Source organism: Anabrus simplex, chromosome 5 (genome assembly GCF_040414725.1).
Source record: "Anabrus simplex isolate iqAnaSimp1 chromosome 5, ASM4041472v1, whole genome shotgun sequence".
NCBI lineage: Eukaryota > Metazoa > Arthropoda > Insecta > Orthoptera > Tettigoniidae > Anabrus > Anabrus simplex.
Genome location: NC_090269.1, coordinates 90,803,818 through 90,821,389, shown reverse-complemented (window position 1 = coordinate 90,821,389; position 17,572 = coordinate 90,803,818). Strand labels below are relative to the sequence as shown.

General features: G+C 42.2%; 1 protein-coding gene across 2 annotated transcripts in view; it reads left to right on the top strand.

Moving 5' to 3' along the window:
* LOC136873771 (uncharacterized) overlaps window positions 1-17,572 on the top strand; it is a 461,175-nt gene that overhangs the window by 111,366 nt on the left and 332,237 nt on the right. For both annotated transcript variants that reach the window (XM_068227563.1, XM_068227564.1), the window contains one exon: window positions 6,487-6,667. In XM_068227563.1, the coding sequence (XP_068083664.1) occupies window positions 6,487-6,667 (181 nt within the window). The remainder of the gene's footprint in view (window positions 1-6,486; window positions 6,668-17,572) is intronic.

Below are 17,572 nucleotides of genomic sequence, written 5' to 3'. Positions count from 1 at the left end.
GATGTAGAGGGTAAGACACTTGCACATTCTCGTGATGTTTAGAGAAATATAAATAAGGTTTGATACCTAAGTTAGAGCCTCACATGGCAATATTAAGGTAAGTTCAAAAATACACTAACACTCGTGCTGTCAGTCGTTTAACCACTCGGATATTCCCTACACAATTTAACAATAAAACAGAAGCTCTGAACCTAACAGCTGCAAAGTTTTAGAATTTTAAAATATCTCCCTCAAGGAGGAAGGGAGTAATAAATATAGTGATAACATCATACATGTCAAAGTTGTCCCACCTTTTTTTAGCCCACCAGCAATAGTGCAGTCATGTAGTCGCATGTAAAGCTCACCAGTCCTGACACACACACACACACACACACACACACACACACACACACACACACATGCACGCGCACGCACACACGCACACACACACACAGTACTTTTTTTTCGGGGAGGCCCTCGAAATTTGCACTCCCCACATGGTGATCATCTCAAGCTACATCGCCTCTGTCATGCTGTTATTTCTAAGAAGAGAAAGAGACAGCAGGGAAGATCAGGAAGAAGAGATACTGAATGAATTATCTACTTGTCATCCAGGTTCATTCAGGGTTCTCACAATAGTGGCGCTTATGATTCCTGCTGGTTTTTAGCCTGTAACCACACATCTCGTTATATTACTACGGTTAAGGGAGAGGGACCAATGTATTTCGGAATTGTAATAAACATGCCAGGATGCATAAAACTAAATTGCAAGGGGCTGAGGAACCACCGGAATATACAGAAAATATCTACTATGGACAGGTTTCCAGCTTCTTCATTTTACATATGATGTGAATAATTTAACACAGAAAAGACGTAATAATAAATAAAATATGGGCGTGTGATATATATAATATCACATGGTCTAATCAAAGTAGTTCCCTTGTAAGTTAGCATTTTCTAGAAACATAATTTAAATTCATTGCACACTAGTAACTTCCTATCGTTCGACTTAGCACTTACTACTACTACTACTACTACTACTACTACTACTACTACTACTACTACTACTACTACTACTACTACTACTACTACTACTACTACTACTACTACTACACAGATATTCCACATGTACCAGCTGAAGAAAAGAATAAATATTACCTACATTACTGTATTTAATAGTAAATGCAAAACTTCAACCCTAAAATTACATTCTATTAAAATTATCCCCCTCAACCAGGAGGAAACTTTCAGATATTTCTTCTTAAGCAGTCACTTCCAAGATGTCCTAGTTTTTTAGTCCTCCAGCCATTGCACAGTCTGGCAACCCTTTCACAAACTTTGCTACTTGAAACCAACTCACGATGTTGATAGAATTATAAGAGAATACAGAAATTGTTCTTATAATTAACGATGAAATTGCTAATGTTTTCAACACAGCATCTGCACAAAATTGTTTCAATAACAACAGAGCTAATGTAAGCAATATGGTCCGCAAAAACGGGGGGGTCTAAGATCAGAAGTTCATATGATGACACAAACTGTATCTCATTCCATTCATTGAAGCTTAATGATAAATAAGTTATTTGACAATGTTACTACCACTACCTCGCTACGCTGCGAGAATAGAGTCTTCTGAAGTTCGTTTTCAGTTAGTGCAAAGACTATGAGCGAACAGTACACTGTACTGTACAGATGGATTTCTGAGCACTCTGAATTGAGACAGTTAACATTTGTGAGTGGTAAATTTATTTTCATAATCTTAGACATGTAGTTGATTCACAGTGGTAAAGAGTGATCCCGTGAGCGTTTAGTTGGATGCCTATAATCCCAGAAAAGTACCTAATAAAGAATATGTACATGGAAAAAATAATTTAGAATTTGATTTCCATTAAGGCTGGTAGATTTTCATTAAGGATGGTCATATATACACTGCCTGACAAAAGAAGTTATGTACCCGAAGGAGTGGTCCAATATTATCCCATTTTGGTACACATGCATACCATTGATGTGTGAATAAATGATTAGATTTCTAGGATCTATAATGTGTAGAATGCCCACCAGAGTGCATTTGTAATGGCCCCATCGATAAGTTGATAAGTCGTTACCAGTCAACTCGTGCAAGTCAGACAGTTAAGCAAGATGTGCAGATAGGACTACATACAGTATGAAGCACCTGCGATGCCTCGCAGATGCGTTAGACAGTCTACCCACCAATTAACAGCATTTGACACAACGGTCATAAAAACATCATAGGGATTACGAGAAAGAAGGACGGACAGGGTAAACAAACAAGAGAACAGAAAATATACCCCAACACAGAAATAAACTTACCCAGGAAAAATGTCCATCAGGAAGAGAACTGAAACCCACCCACATAAGAAAAGAAAAGGAATTTTCACATGTACATTTTAAAATTCAAATTATTATTAATTCAGGAATGTGCATACAAGAAAATTAGTTTTGAGGTAAACGAAGAAGTTTCAGTTATATTTTAGAAAGAAGAATGTGTTTAACAAAAACTTTAATTAGGATAAATAAGGATTTGGTGCACCAAAATTATTTTCATAAATAGACTTAATGGCAGAATCAAGAATTAATTTCTTTTAAGAACATTAAGGAAATCACGGATAAACAAGTGAAAAGAGAATAAGGCAGAATACATTTTTTTTAGATAAGTGGAATTAATTTCAAATCTCAGTCCACAATAATGCACATCAGAATTTTAAAACCAATCTAAATGGTGCTCGAATGAAAATTAATTTATGGATTCAAATCTCCAAGAAAAATATTATTTTGGGTGACCGCAACATAAAAATTTGTTCCCAGTGGAGGGATAAACACACGAGTGACTGTAGAACAAAATGGAACAGAACAATAAAATAAGAGTGTAAGTTTCTACTCCAAAAAAATGAAATATCAACACAAGAAAACCGACCAAGAAAGGTCAAACACAGATCAATAAAACAAAAAAACACAAAGAAAAATATTAAATCAGAAGGATCAGTAAACAAGCAGATAATTATACATGGATGATGAAATACATAATATTTGTCCATGCACCAACTCAGCAATGCATCCTTCCATTGCACAAAACAGCAACAATAATAATGTCCAAGAAAACAAAAACAAATCAGCGTCCCCATGAGAAAGATATGAAGGTCAAGGACAATGAACAGAAGCCGAGAACCATGCGAACAGGCAACGTGGAGGTGGGAGGACATCAATGTAAGATCAAAGAAAGAAATTAAACACGTGAAACACTCCACTAAAAACTATGAGGAATCCCCACGTAATTACAATCATTAAAGGAAAAATTTCACCCTTTTCTGAATCGTATTGGTTATTATGTGTGTTAACAATTTTATGTAGAATGGCAATATTTAATAAGTTAAGCCCCCAAATAGACCAAAGAAAAATATCTTGAATAAACTGAATACATTCACATTAAATTACATATTGGATAATAATAATAATTATTATTATGATTACATAACCCAAAATCAAAAAGCAAAACAGACTCAAAGCAGGGATAAGAAAAATAAAAAGTTTAAACATCCTAGAGAAATTAAAAATAACAGTGGTAATAATCATAACAATAATAAAACTTAAATTTAAGAATGATAAAACAAATGGTGATTACATAGTACATTCAGACAGCACAAGGCAAGTTACAGTACCAAAACTAAGGAAAGAATAATCAATAAAACCAAAACGACAGAGCTCGATAGCTGCAGTCGCTTAAGTGCGGCCAGCATCCAGTATTCGGGAGATAGTAGGTTCGAACCCCACTGTCGGCAGCCCTGAAAATGGTTTTCTGTGGTTTCCCATTTTCACACCAGGCAAATGCTGGGGCTGTACCTTAATTAAGGCCACGGACGCTTCCTTCCCACTCCTAGCCCTTCCTTGTCCAATCGTCGCCATAAGACCTAACTGTGTCGGTGCGACATAAAACAAAAAAAAAAAAAGAAACGGGGAAGGAAGAAAAGATTAAAACCCAAATTAACGAGGGCAAGGAATACCATCTCCCAAATAATGTATATACAGTAAATATATATAAATTAATAGAAAAACCTGAGCACAAAACAAATAAATTAAGGAAATCACAGATACACAAGTGAAAAGAGAATAAGGCAGAATAAATTTTTTAGGTAAGTGGAATAAATTTCAAATTTCAGTCCACAATAATGCACATCAAAATTTTAAAACCAACCAAAATGGTGCTCAATTGTCGTCACAGAGAGAGGAATACAAAAGCATAATTTCAAAACCCTCACAGGAAAATGAATTAAAATGACGCACAATATGATAAAATTACATGACCAAAATATAAAATACACAGGTACATACAAGATGGGGAGATGTAATTCACAGTAACTTACCACACGCAGTCCACATGCACTGATATAATCCTTGTTGCTTATAAACAAAAAATTACATAACTCTAGATAACAAAAAATAACTGTATTGATCCTACATTTTACTGAAGTATCATCCCTTACAGGCATGATAGGGTAAGTCTTAACCAACCCCTGCCGGTCTACCCTTCATTTTTACAGTCGGCCGACGAGACATGACTCGACAAGTTTACTCTCAATATAAATAGTCCATTATTGGACATTATAAATTTTCCAGTCAACTCATTCCTGCCCCCATGTGCTAGGCCGGGCTCATCAGCTGGTACCTAGCACACCTACCAAGACGCATGGCTAGTGCATACCGTGGAGGCCACTGCGCAGGCTACTTGGAGCCACCGGCAGTGCCAATGCACTATGAGAGACTTTGTCACATTACCAAAAATTGATGCCTGCTTGGCCATTCCCTATGGGAATCAACATCTATATCAAATCTACTCTCCTCGGAGGTGAACAGCGGACAGTTTGCACGTCATTGCAAGCTCACACAAGAACGTTTGAATGGGGCGAATTACGTGCACTCTGGCGGAAAGCGTTCGTGCTATCACACAGTAGGGACGAGTAAGCTTTTTTCATTACCAGATGGCGTGAGAGTCCACAATAAGTCACATGCAGTACTCAGAAGCCACAATGAATGAGCTGCTCACAAATAGTACATGACCAGGGTAACAGAAGGAGCAGAGGTAAGCTTTTCGTGAACAGAATACCTTTCTCCTTTCCATAATAAAGTTTCAGAAGGATTGACGTCAATGTCCAAGTTCATCTTGTAATACCATAAATGCAGATATGCCATCGAAAGACATAAACAGAATACAGTAGCTTATCCGTAGAAAATTTAAGTTCCAATATGGATGTCCATAATGTAGTTATGTCACAAATTCAATGAAATTCAATTTTCCTCTTGATTACTGTTCATAGAGGATAATTGCCAAGTTGTAATTTATCTTAAATCAGTAATCACCACCACCACCACCACCACCACCACCACTCTGTTCAGGTTCACAGATATTGGTACCATTATGTCTAAAAACAGCAATGAATGCCTCAAGAATTTAGGGACATTCACTTAAAGGAATTGCATTACTAGTTGGAATAGAGCATGTTGCAGATAGAAATGTAGAAGCTGCTTCCAGTCATTTGACTGGGATAGGAATGAAATTAATGCAGCTGTCTAGAGGCAAGGATAGATAGATAGATAGATAGATAGATAGATAGATAGATACAGACAGATATCTTTATTGATTTAGTTAAAGCCATTAGGCCTTCTCTTACATTAAACCAAGGCCTTCTCTTGGATAGGAATTTTGCCTGCTGCCAAAGCCTGTCACACTCCCCCAGGGCAATGATTGATGATTGAGAGATGAAATGATATTCGAGAGTGTTGCTGGATTGAAAGATGACAGGGAAACCTGGAGAAAACCTGTCCCGTCTCTGCTTTGTCCAGCATAAATCTCACATAGAGTGACCGGGATTTGAACCACGGAACCCAATGGCGAGAGGCCAGCGTGCTGCTGCCTGAGCCACGGAGGCTCTCAGAAGCTGCTACTACTATGTGATGAAGGTCAAATTCCCATCCCCTCCTTGCTAATGACATTCTTTTGCAAACACCTGACAGGAGGAAAGTTGTCCTTGGCCAACAGCTAACAGTATGTAAGGAAATAGAAAATTTTGAAGAAATGTATTTCTTGGAGTTACAGCCCATCCAGTAAGTAGATTCCCGGGTCCAACATTAGCAAATACATTTTTTTCTGAAATTATCCTCAAAACTTGGAGGGTCTTACAATGGTGGGAGTCCTATTTTCAAGTAAATATGGTAATTAAAACTAAGTGTGATAAAATTGTGTGATTTTTTCAGCGACTCTAACTTTAATCTTCTTGTGGTGCCATCTTGTGTATCATGCCAGCAGCTGTGATCATGTTTGATGCATTCATCATTATCGATATACAAACTATTCACATAAATGCAACACCCTGTGAGCTATAATACCTTTTTATGTTACATGAAAAAAATACCACATCGATTTTATGCCAAAGAACCCCATTCTACTTGAATTACATTCTTTGTCAAAATAAATTGAATATCTTTTTGTTTCAGGCAGATACATCTGAACCCAAACATTACTATTTTCATCGCGTGACAGATGGCATTGTTGTGTCCTCACCATCAAATGAAAACAAAGATGGTTATTTCATGACTATACCGATATCCTACGTGAAGGACAAGCACTACTTAAGAATGGGTGGTCCACATAATGAAATATTTTCCTCAACAATACGTAAGTACTAAACTCACTGAAAGTTTTTCAGAATGACAGTCATATTTAAGTCCTGTATAACCAAGTGAGCATATGAAAATATAAGCCTAATGTTTTAAACATACAGTAAGAAAAGAGGAAGTTCTCCAGAAATGGTAGAATCTGGTAAAATAAATATCTGGGATTAGAAACAATTCTTTAGATCTTGCAAACCTGATAATGTCGAAGGTAAGAGAGGGCAAGAATTGAACAAGAAAGAATGGGTAGGAATGATGGAGGTGTGGGTCCCGGCACAAGTGAGATCTTGTCCGCTCCTTGCACCTTAGCGCCTCCTTAGCTGTACACTGAACTACAAAATGCAACGTGTTATGAAATGGTGGCGACTATAACAGAGACCGAACCTTGCACCTTAGCCCCACACTGAAGTACAAAATACGGCGTGTTATGTCTTAGCGCGTATAACAGAGACCGCACCTTCCACCATAGTCCCACACTGAACTACAAAATGCGATGTGTTGTCAGATAGTAGGGACCATAACAGAGACCACACCTTGCACCTTAGCACCGCCCTTAGCCCCACACTGAAGTACAAAATGCGACGTGTTATCAAATCTTAGTGCCCATGACAGGGACCTCACCTTCCACCATAGTCCCACACTCAACTACAAAATGCGATGTGTTGTCAGATAGTAGGGACCATAACAGTGACCACACCTTGCACCTTAGCACCGCCCGTAGCCCCACACTGAACTACAAAATGCTACGTGTTATCAAATGGTAGTGATCAGAAGAGAGACCACACCTTGCACCTTAGCACCACCCTTTGCCCCTCAGTGAAGTACAAAATGCAACATGTTATCAAATCTTAGCATCCATTACAGAGACCGCACCTTCTACCTTAGTCCGACACTGAACTAAAAAATGCCATGATTTATCAAATGTTCTTCCCCTGCAAATCATCTGACCTGACTACAGTGGGGAGGCTTGTGCGTCTTCAGTGAAGTAGATGTAGATAGCGACCTGTAGGAGCCTTTTGGAAGTTGCAAGGGCAGCAGTCTGGATGATTGACTGTTATGGCCTTGTCATAGTCTAATACTAAACGTGGCTTTGCTATGTTGATACTGCTACGTGCTGAAATCAACGGGAAACTACAGCCGTAATTAAATCCCAAGGACATGCAGCTCTGTGTTTGAATGATGTACTGATGATGGCTTCCTCTTGGGTCAAATATTCCGGATGTAAAATAGCCCCCCTTTCAAATCTCCGGGTGGGGACTACATGAGAGGGACATTCATCCGGAAAGGGGATACTGACATTCTGTGAGTTGGAGGGTGGAATGTTAAAAGTTCGAATCATTGTTGTAGGTTAGAGAATGTGTAAAGGGAAATGGATAGACTAAAGTTAAATGTAGTTGGTATAAGTGTGACTACAGAATTATCAACACAAAATCAAACAGGGGGAAATGCAGGAATTGGTTTAATAATGTATAAGAAAATAGGGCAGCAGGTAAGCTATTATGACCAGCATTGTGAAAGGGCTATTGTCCTGAAGATAGACTCTAGTTCAGCGAATGATGAAGAAATCTAAGTCATATATGGAGAGAGAGAGAGAGAAGATTTAAAACAGTATATAAAAAATGACGAGAATCGAGTTGTGATGGGAGACTGAAATGCAGTGGTGGGCCAAGGGAAAGAAGGTAATGAAGTTGGAGAATTTGGGTTGGGACAAAGGAATGGAAGATTAAGTCAACTGGCTGAATTCTGCACCGATCATAATTTAGTTTTCACTAATACTTGGTTCAGACAGTACAAATGATGGTTGTATACATGGACGAGACCTGGAGACACTGGAAGGTATCAAATAGACTTCATTATGGACATGATCTAGGCTTTTTGGGCTTATGCCGTGTCAAGAAAATAAGGTGAAATTTTTTTTTGTTTCACAGAGAAATTCACTCTCTGTCTTCAGAATACGGCAGTCCTTCCTCTCAGTGGTGCCACGGGGACACCCTGTCTTCTTGCCAGCATACCTTCTCGTGACCACTGCTGCCAGCATGCATGCACAGTGGAGACATTCCTGACAAGTCGTTCTGCAATAGCCCGAAAGGAAAATCCATCTCCACATAGCCCTATTATATGGCCTCGTTCAACCGCAGTGAGCTGTTGATCCTGGCCTCTTCATTGTCGTAAGGGAATTTTTGACCCACTCACAGTCAATCCGTTCAATCTCACAGGTAACTAATGCTCTCACACAGTACAGCCCATATTTAAAGTGAACCTGATTGTGCAACGTCATGGGGCTGCTGCTAGCGCCACACTAATGTGATTTGCAGGAAATTCGAATCAGTGTCATCTTTCAGATGTATAAACATGCCTACCAATGTTCGTTAATCTAGCACATCCCCTTCTTGGTGTTTGGATATTTTTCCCATCAGTGTATTTAGGCAAATATGGTGGCAGACCATACCACTTTTGAAGATATAGAAACCTAGGAATTAACACTCAAAGTTGTTCGGCCCCGCGGTGTAAGGGGAAATGCGTCCGCCTGTCACGCGGCGGCCCCGGGTTCGATTCCTGGCTGGGTCAGGGGTTTTTAATTGTAAATGATTAATATCCCTGGCCTGGGGACTGGGTATTTGTGTCATCCTTAATGTTCCTTTCCTCACATTCAACACTATACACTTCCGCTATTTCCATATACACGCAGGTTCACAACATATGGTGCAAAGTAGGGGCAAAAGATCTTCTTAGGTCGATGCCCCAAATAAACAGCATTTTTAAAAAAACACTCAAAGTTAGTGTAGACTGCACCAGTCCTCTTCAATGCTTTTGGCAATGGAGTACCATGGCTTTATCAACAACAATTTATAAAGATGTCGTTTGAAAATGTTCAATGGGAGGTGACGGAATTTTTTACCTAATTTATTATGTAGGGTTATACTTAACACCATATGGCATTTTTGAGTTTTCTTTAACCTACACCCTGGCTCAGTCCAATCTTGTTTGAAGTTCAAATATGTGAGCCTCGTGTCTGTAGATTTACTGGCACGTAAAGGAACTCCTTCAGGACCAAATTCCGACACCTCGGCGTTTCTGAAAACCAAAAAAATTAGTTGGACGTAAAGCCACTGATATTAAAATTAATTTAACCTACACCATGGCATATCGAGATGATCAGATGACCTGGTACCAGAGGTATGTATGGTGTTCCGACATACTGACAAATTATTTGAATTCGATATCTTGTGTTGTTGTCATTTTATCAGCTGCTGAGGCCAGCCAATCAAAGAAGAAACTTTGCCAGGCGAGGTAACTGAAAAACGGACCTCCATGTTGTAAGATCGTGTCATAGCAAGTACACTATGATGACACTGGCTGATCCCCACATGTGTTTAATGCTAATTTCTCGGTTTGGTTCTGAAGCCGGTCTAAGCCATATGAATGTTTAGCAACACTGGCTCGCAAAGCCCACTTGGATTCGCCCGTGAAGCGATCTAATTGGCTAAATTCAGCAGCTGATAAAATGACAATGGTGCAAGACATCAAATTATTTTTTCATATTATTTATTAGTATGACCAACCCTACTCGATTCAAGTTGTTTCCTATGTTAGACTATGTAGGTTTTAGTATTTACCTCAGATCCCATTGCAGCAGGTAACTGCGACTATCTGCTGATTTCCGAAGGCAAACGAACGTCGATTGTCAGCCAACATGGTCTTATACCATGAAAAACTCCTTTAGATGTCCACAATTGTGATGGGGCGTACTTGAAATGAGCTAAATGGCTTGGTGACAGCTCTTCTTCAATGTCCTACCCCATTCAATACCCAGACAACTGAACACAAAGTTCTTGACATTATGTGATAGCCAGGAGATTTTTTCAGATAGACTGGCTGCCAGAATATTGTTGCTTGTTTAGCCCCTCCCAGGAGTCATGTGTAGGGTACTTTAAGGTTTTACTGATATATTCACAAAGAGCACACAAAATTCTGTCACTTGCATACACAGATTTTTATTTACAGTTCATTATTTACACATTGAACACATGTAACCTAATCAGCTGCCGTCACAAACAAAACACTACTAGAAGACTACGACTGCCATCTTGAACAGTTGACTGCTGACTGCTACTAGCATGTCTCTTTATATAGGTTGCCGGCCAGGCTTCTAGAAGGATATGTCACAATATACCTTCTCGTAAATTCTAGAGTGCCTAAAGCCTAGTTATAATGTAAAAGAACACTACTACCATCTGGTGTCAAAGATACGTTATTCTGGATGTTACAGTGTGTTGCACAATGTTACTGTGGATTATACATCATATATACAGGTAATAATAAATTATATACTATTAATTACAGGTTCTTACATTAACTAAATATAAATATATATACAACACATTTTTCATGACAACCTCACAAACAATATCATTGTTCGTACTTAACTACGTAAATAATACTAATAAATGGATGTAAATACTTTATAACCTACCTCACAAGTAATAATAATAATAATAATAATAATAATAATAATAATAATAATAATAATAATAATAATAATAATAATAATAATAATAATAATAATAATTCGAGCTCGATATTGGCATTATTTACCCATGGGTTAAAGAATATTGCTTTCACGTTATATCAGTTTATCACTCTTGTGTCAATATCCCCCCTGTAACTTGAAACAATTTCCGCAGTCTATCATACTCGTCGACTTTGCCTCGGATGTAGATTGTATCTTCTCGCTTCCTCAATGTCGCTGGATGTGCTGCCCTCCTCTTGACCGGATCGTGCCATGTCGGGGGTCGGAGTTGCCTCACTGCCAGCCTCTTCCTCGATGATAGTCAATGCGTTCTCCTCATGACCAGACTGAGTTGTGTCGTTAGTAGCCTCCCTTCCAAGTGGACCTGTGGTAGTACCAGGCTTGCTCTGTATGTGCAGTGGTTGGCTGATTTGGCGCAACTCCGATGCGTGGACATTGACAGGAGGGTTGGTCTTTAGTGAGTAGACCCTATGGCCCAGCTGCTTATCCACCTCAATGGGACCAACCCACTTAGGTGCGAGACCTGCGTGAAACCCTCCACTCTTATTACTGACTGGGTGGTTACGTTGCAGTACTTGTTGGACTGGTAGGAAGATCTGGGTCTCTTCAACATCTTGAGCCTTGACCTGGGTAATGGATCACTTCTCGGCCAAAGCTTCCTTCTCCTTGATGTCCTGCTGCTGCTGCCACTGTACTAGGGAAACAACTGCATTTTCTCGACTAGAAGTGTGTGGTGGACGAATCTTCCAATCCCCGGTGCTGTATAGCTGTCGACCAAGGAACAGCTCTGCTGGGGAATAGCCAATGACACGGTTGATGCGTCATCACAGGGCAAAGAGTGACTGTGTTATCTGACAGTCCCGCAGTCGATGTTCTATATCTATTAGGTGGACCCGTAGCATCCTTTTTAGCTCCTGGTTCCATCATTCTGTCAGATTGGCCATTAGGTTGTAGACAGGGTTGGTCCAGTGCTCCACATCCCATTCTGTCATTTGCTGCCACTTCCTTGATGTGAACTGACTCCCATTGTTGGACAGAATGCACTATGGATAACCGGAGCATCTGAATACCTCATCTTGTAGAAGGCTGGTGATGCGTCCTGCTGTGGCTTCTGGTTTTGGAAAGGCCTCAATCCATCTTGTGCAGAGTACGGTGATTACTAGGAGTCCTGTTTTACCCCGTGATGTTCTAGGGTAAGGACCCATCAAGTCCAGGGCTATGACCTCCCAAGGGTGTTGCGACCATCTTCCTCGCTAACTGGAATCTGCCTTCCTGTTGCTTGCCTTGGTGCAGGCACAGATGTAGCACCCCTTCACATAGGCCAGGATGTCTTTCCGCATGTTGACCCAGAAGAATCTTTGTCAGATAGACTGATATGTCCCTTCACCTCCTGGATGTCTGCCTTCAGTACTGTCGTGGAACTTCTCAAGGATGTCCATCGTGTGCTGTCTGGGGATAACTACTACTGCAGACATGTTGGAGAGGTGCAACCTGTACATTAAGAGTCCTCCGTCAACCTGGAAGTTCTTGTAGCACATCTTGAATTCCCTCGGGATGATTCGATTATCGGTGTTCTGTCTCCTAAATCACTGCATCATGGTCCTACAGGGCTTGTCTTGTTCTTGCCATTGTTTAATTACTTCCAGATCAAGTTCCTTGTTGATGGTCATAATGACATGTTCCTTGGGCTCACTCTGGTGTTTTCGTATGAACTCCCTCTTGACAATGGAGTCTTCAATCCAAAAGGCATTACTGTAAACTGGTACAATCCTCTCGGTGTCATGAAGGCGGTCAGTGGTCTAGAACTTACCTCGACCTCCACTTGCCAGTATCCTGAGTTGAGATACAGCATGCTGAAAATCCTAGACCCACTTAGTTGTTTCAGTGTGTCTTTCAGGTCAGGCATGGGGTAGGCATCACTAACGGTCTTCTCGTTCAACCTGCAGAAGTCTACACACAGTCGATACTCCCCATTCTTCTCTTTTGGTAGGACGATAAGTGTAGCCCAATAGGATGTAGAGGGTTCGATGAGACCTTGTCCTTCCACCTCATGAATCTTCTGAATGACGAAGTGGCACTTATCCAGGTTGATTGCATATGGACGCTGCTTGAAGGGTGCGGAATGCTGCATTCAATGGTGTGCGTCACCGTGGTAGTCCTTCCTATTTTATTGGTTATGACTTCTGGAAAGTCCTTTAAGGCAGGTCTCAGCTCCTCTTCTTCACTTGGTTGAAGATACGTTAACCGGATATCTCCGAGGTATACATCGACTTCCGCATCCTTCCGAGTCCGGAGATTTCTATCGTGCCATGTGACCCTCAGACGTCTGTCTTTTCCCAGAAAGACTTAGAGTTGCATAGTCTAGGATCACCTGGTATTCCACCAGAAAGTCATGACCTAATATGATGTCACGTATTAGGTTCTGAATCACTGCAACGTCAATTACAATCGGCAGGTCCATGCATTTAGCAGTTAGGTAAGTCTGTCCTTGGATGGAATAGGTTACCCTGTCTGCTACTCCCACTACCCTTCCGAAATGGGGAGGCTTCCTAGGTGGTAGTAATCTGGCAACACTCCCATTGACAAATGAATGGCTTGCTTGGCTGTTGAGTATGGCTGAAAAATTCTCGTTGCCTCTCCTTAAGATGATAGCTGGGCAGGGTTGGCATGTTCTACTCGCAATCTGACCAATCCCTCTCCTACTTGACCAGGGTTGCTTGTCCGTTGTGTCTTGAGGCGCATTCCTATTCCCAGTCCCTTCCCCCCTCAATCCAGAATGGGCCGGACCCAGTTTTCCGATGTCAAGGTTAGGCACTTGTTCTTCAGGTGTCCCATTCTTCCACACTGGAAGCACTTCCTAACTGCGCTGGTCTCTTCTGTAGCTTTGCTCTTGTGTTCCTCCTCCAACTGGGCAATGATTCTACGTGGATCATCAAAGGATCTCAGTTGTGATACTTTCACTAGGGGTCGAATCTTATCGTGGAGTAGCTCTGTAATGTCTGGTAAAATTTTATTCTCACTTCCTTCCTGGTGCAGGCGCTTGAAGGGCTGATACATCTGTACTACGAAGGCACTAGCTCTCATGCCAGTGGGTTGTGCCTCAGTCAGTAGCTTCCTCTTCATGGAGCTCTTCACCCCTTTGGAATTAAACCTATTTAGCTTTTGACAGTGTAGATTCGTCCAGAATGGAGTGATCTGTGTACCTTCCTAGGAATTGCTGTATTTTATGAATAGTTAGTTTATAAAGAGAAATGAAATGGCGTATGGCTTTTAGTGCCGGGAGTGTCCGAGGACAAGTTCGGCTCGCCAAGTGCAGGTATTTTGATTTGACACCCGTAGGTGACCTGCGCATCAGGATGAAGATGAAATGATGATGAAGACGACACATACACCCAGCCCCCGTGCCAGCGAAATTAACCAGTTAAGGTTAAAATTCCCGACCCTGCCGGGAATCGAACCCGAGACACCTGTGACCAAAGGCCAGCACGCTAACCACTTAGCCATGGAACCGGACTATAAAGAGGAATATTTTCAGTGAGAAAAACTTCACACAGTAGATTATAAAAGGCTGAGGTTGTACGCCTGCTTGCTGATGCTTTTTGTGTGAGTAAGTGTTGAGTACTTTTCCTCCTGCTGTTATTCTGAATACCATGTATGTGTTTGTCGCAAATGATGTGTTGCTGAACAGTGAATCCTTTTTGTGCTGCCACTTTCACTTCACACAATTTACAAAACAGTATTTCACAATCTGTAGAAAATATATCTTCCTCGAATTCAGAGACAATATTTTCTCTGGTGTCCTGTCTCAGATGGTTTTAATACACACTCAAAATGATTACTCACAACTGATACACACACTGTGAAACTAAAACTGATCTGAAGCAACAATGAAACGGATGCACACTGCTGACATCTCCTTTGAGCACACTTCATTGGTGAACTGATAAAGACTTTGCCCTACTCTGAATGTCGTCCAAGAATACCCCAGCTCTCACCTTTTGTCAAGTATCAGAGGAAAGGGATGTACCAAGTTATGTACTCGGCTTACAACTGAGTGCAGAAACTTCCGATGATGAACATTCACATTAACTTTCAAGTTCGCGGATGGAGAAACTGGTTGAATGATGACGTAAAAGATTAATATCTATGTACAAATCAACAATAAAGAAAAAATTAAAATAGACAAAATAATGACAACAAACCAAAAAAGATTTAAACTGACTTATGTATTTTTGTAATTTTGGGGGCATTATCAGGACTTGTATACCTTAGCAATGTCTATTATACACCAATTCAAAAACAACATCTCATAAAAATCTGGGATCTGCTTATTAAATGGTACAGGTCATAACACAGCACCACAATTTACACCTTAGTACTGCCCTCAGCCCTACACTGAACTACAAAGTGCGACATGTTATCAGATTGTAGCAGTCGTAAAAATAACACCGCAACTTGCACTTTGACACCGCCCTTAGCCTCACACTGAACTACAAAATGGGGCGTACGATCAAATGGTAGTGATCAGAACAGAGCAGCGCATCTTGAACCTTAACACCACCCTTAGCCTCACACTGTACTACAAACTGCGGTGTGCGATCAGATGATAGCGATGAGAACAGAGCAGTGCATCTTGAACCTTAGCTTCACACTGAAATACAAAAGGTGACATGTGATCAAATGGTAGCGATCAGAACAGAGCAGCGAACTTTGAACCTTAGTCTCACACTGAACTACAAAATGTGACATGCGATAAAATGGTAGTGATCAGAACAGAGCAGCGAACTTTGAATGTTAACACCGCCCTTAGCCTCACATTGAACTACAAAATGCAATTTCTTATCAAAATGTAACTATCAGAATAGAGTACCACACTTCACACAGACCTTGGTACTAAGCTGCGCACTGACATCAGCACCGCACCTAGTACTTTAGCACCGCCCCTGGCCCCACCTTGGTACTAAGCTGCGCACTGACATCAGCACCGCACCTAGTACTTTAGCACCGCCCCTGGCCCCACCATAGTACTAAGCTGCGCACTGACATCAGCACTGCACCTAGTACTTTAGCACCGCCCCTGGCCCCACCTTGGTACTAAGCTGCGCACTGACATCAGCACCGCACCTAGTACTTTAGCACCGCCCCTGGCCCCACCTTGGTACTAAGCTGCGCACTGACATCAGCACCGCACCTAGTACTTTAGCACCGCCCCTGGCCCCACCTTGGTACTAAGCTGCGCACTGACATCAGCACCGCACCTAGTACTTTAGCACCGCCCCTGGCCCCACCATAGTACTAAGCTGCGCACTGACATCAGCACCGCACCTAGTACTTTAGCACCGCCCCTGGCCCCACCTTGGTACTAAGCTGCGCACTGACATCAGCACCGCACCTAGTACTTTAGCACCGCCCCTGGCCCCACCTTGGTACTAAGCTGCGCACTGACATCAGCACCGCACCTAGTACTTTAGCACCGCCCCTGGCCCCACCTTGGTACTAAGCTGCGCACTGACATCAGCACCGCACCTAGTACTTTAGCACCGCCCCTGGCCCCACCTTGGTACTAAGCTGCGTACTGACATCAGCACCGCACCTAGTACTTTAGCACCGCCCCTGGCCCCACCTTGGTACTAAGCTGCGCACTGACATCAGCACCGCACCTAGTACTTTAGCACCGCCCCTGGCCCCACCTTGGTACTAAGCTGCGCACTGACATCAGCACCGCACCTAGTACTTTAGCACCGCCCCTGGCCCCACCTTGGTACTAAGCTGCGCACTGACATCAGCACCGCACCTAGTACTTTAGCACCGCCCCTGGCCCCACCTTGGTACTAAGCTGCGCACTGACATCAGCACCGCACCTAGTACTTTAGCACCGCCCCTGGCCCCACCTTGGTACTAAGCTGCGCACTGACATCAGCACCGCACCTAGTACTATAGCACCGTCCCTGGCCCCACCTTGGTACTAAGCTGCGCACTGACACCAGCACCGCACCTAGTACTTTAGCACCGCCCCTGGCCCCGCCATGGTACTAAGCTGCGCACTGACATCAGCACCGCACCTAGTACTTTAGCACCGCCCCTGGCCCCGCCTTGGTACTAAGCTGCGCACTGACATCAGCACCGCACCTAGTACTTTAGCACCGCCCCTGGCCCCACCTTGGTACTAAGCTGCGCACTGACATCAGCACCGCACCTAGTACTTTAGCACCGCCCCTGGCCCCACCTTGGTACTAAGCTGCGCACTGACATCAGCACCGCACCTAGTACTTTAGCACCGCCCCTGGCCCCACCTTGGTACTAAGCTGGGCACTGACATCAGCACCGCACCTAGTACTTTAGCACCGCCCCTGGCCCCACCTTGGTACTAAGCTGCGC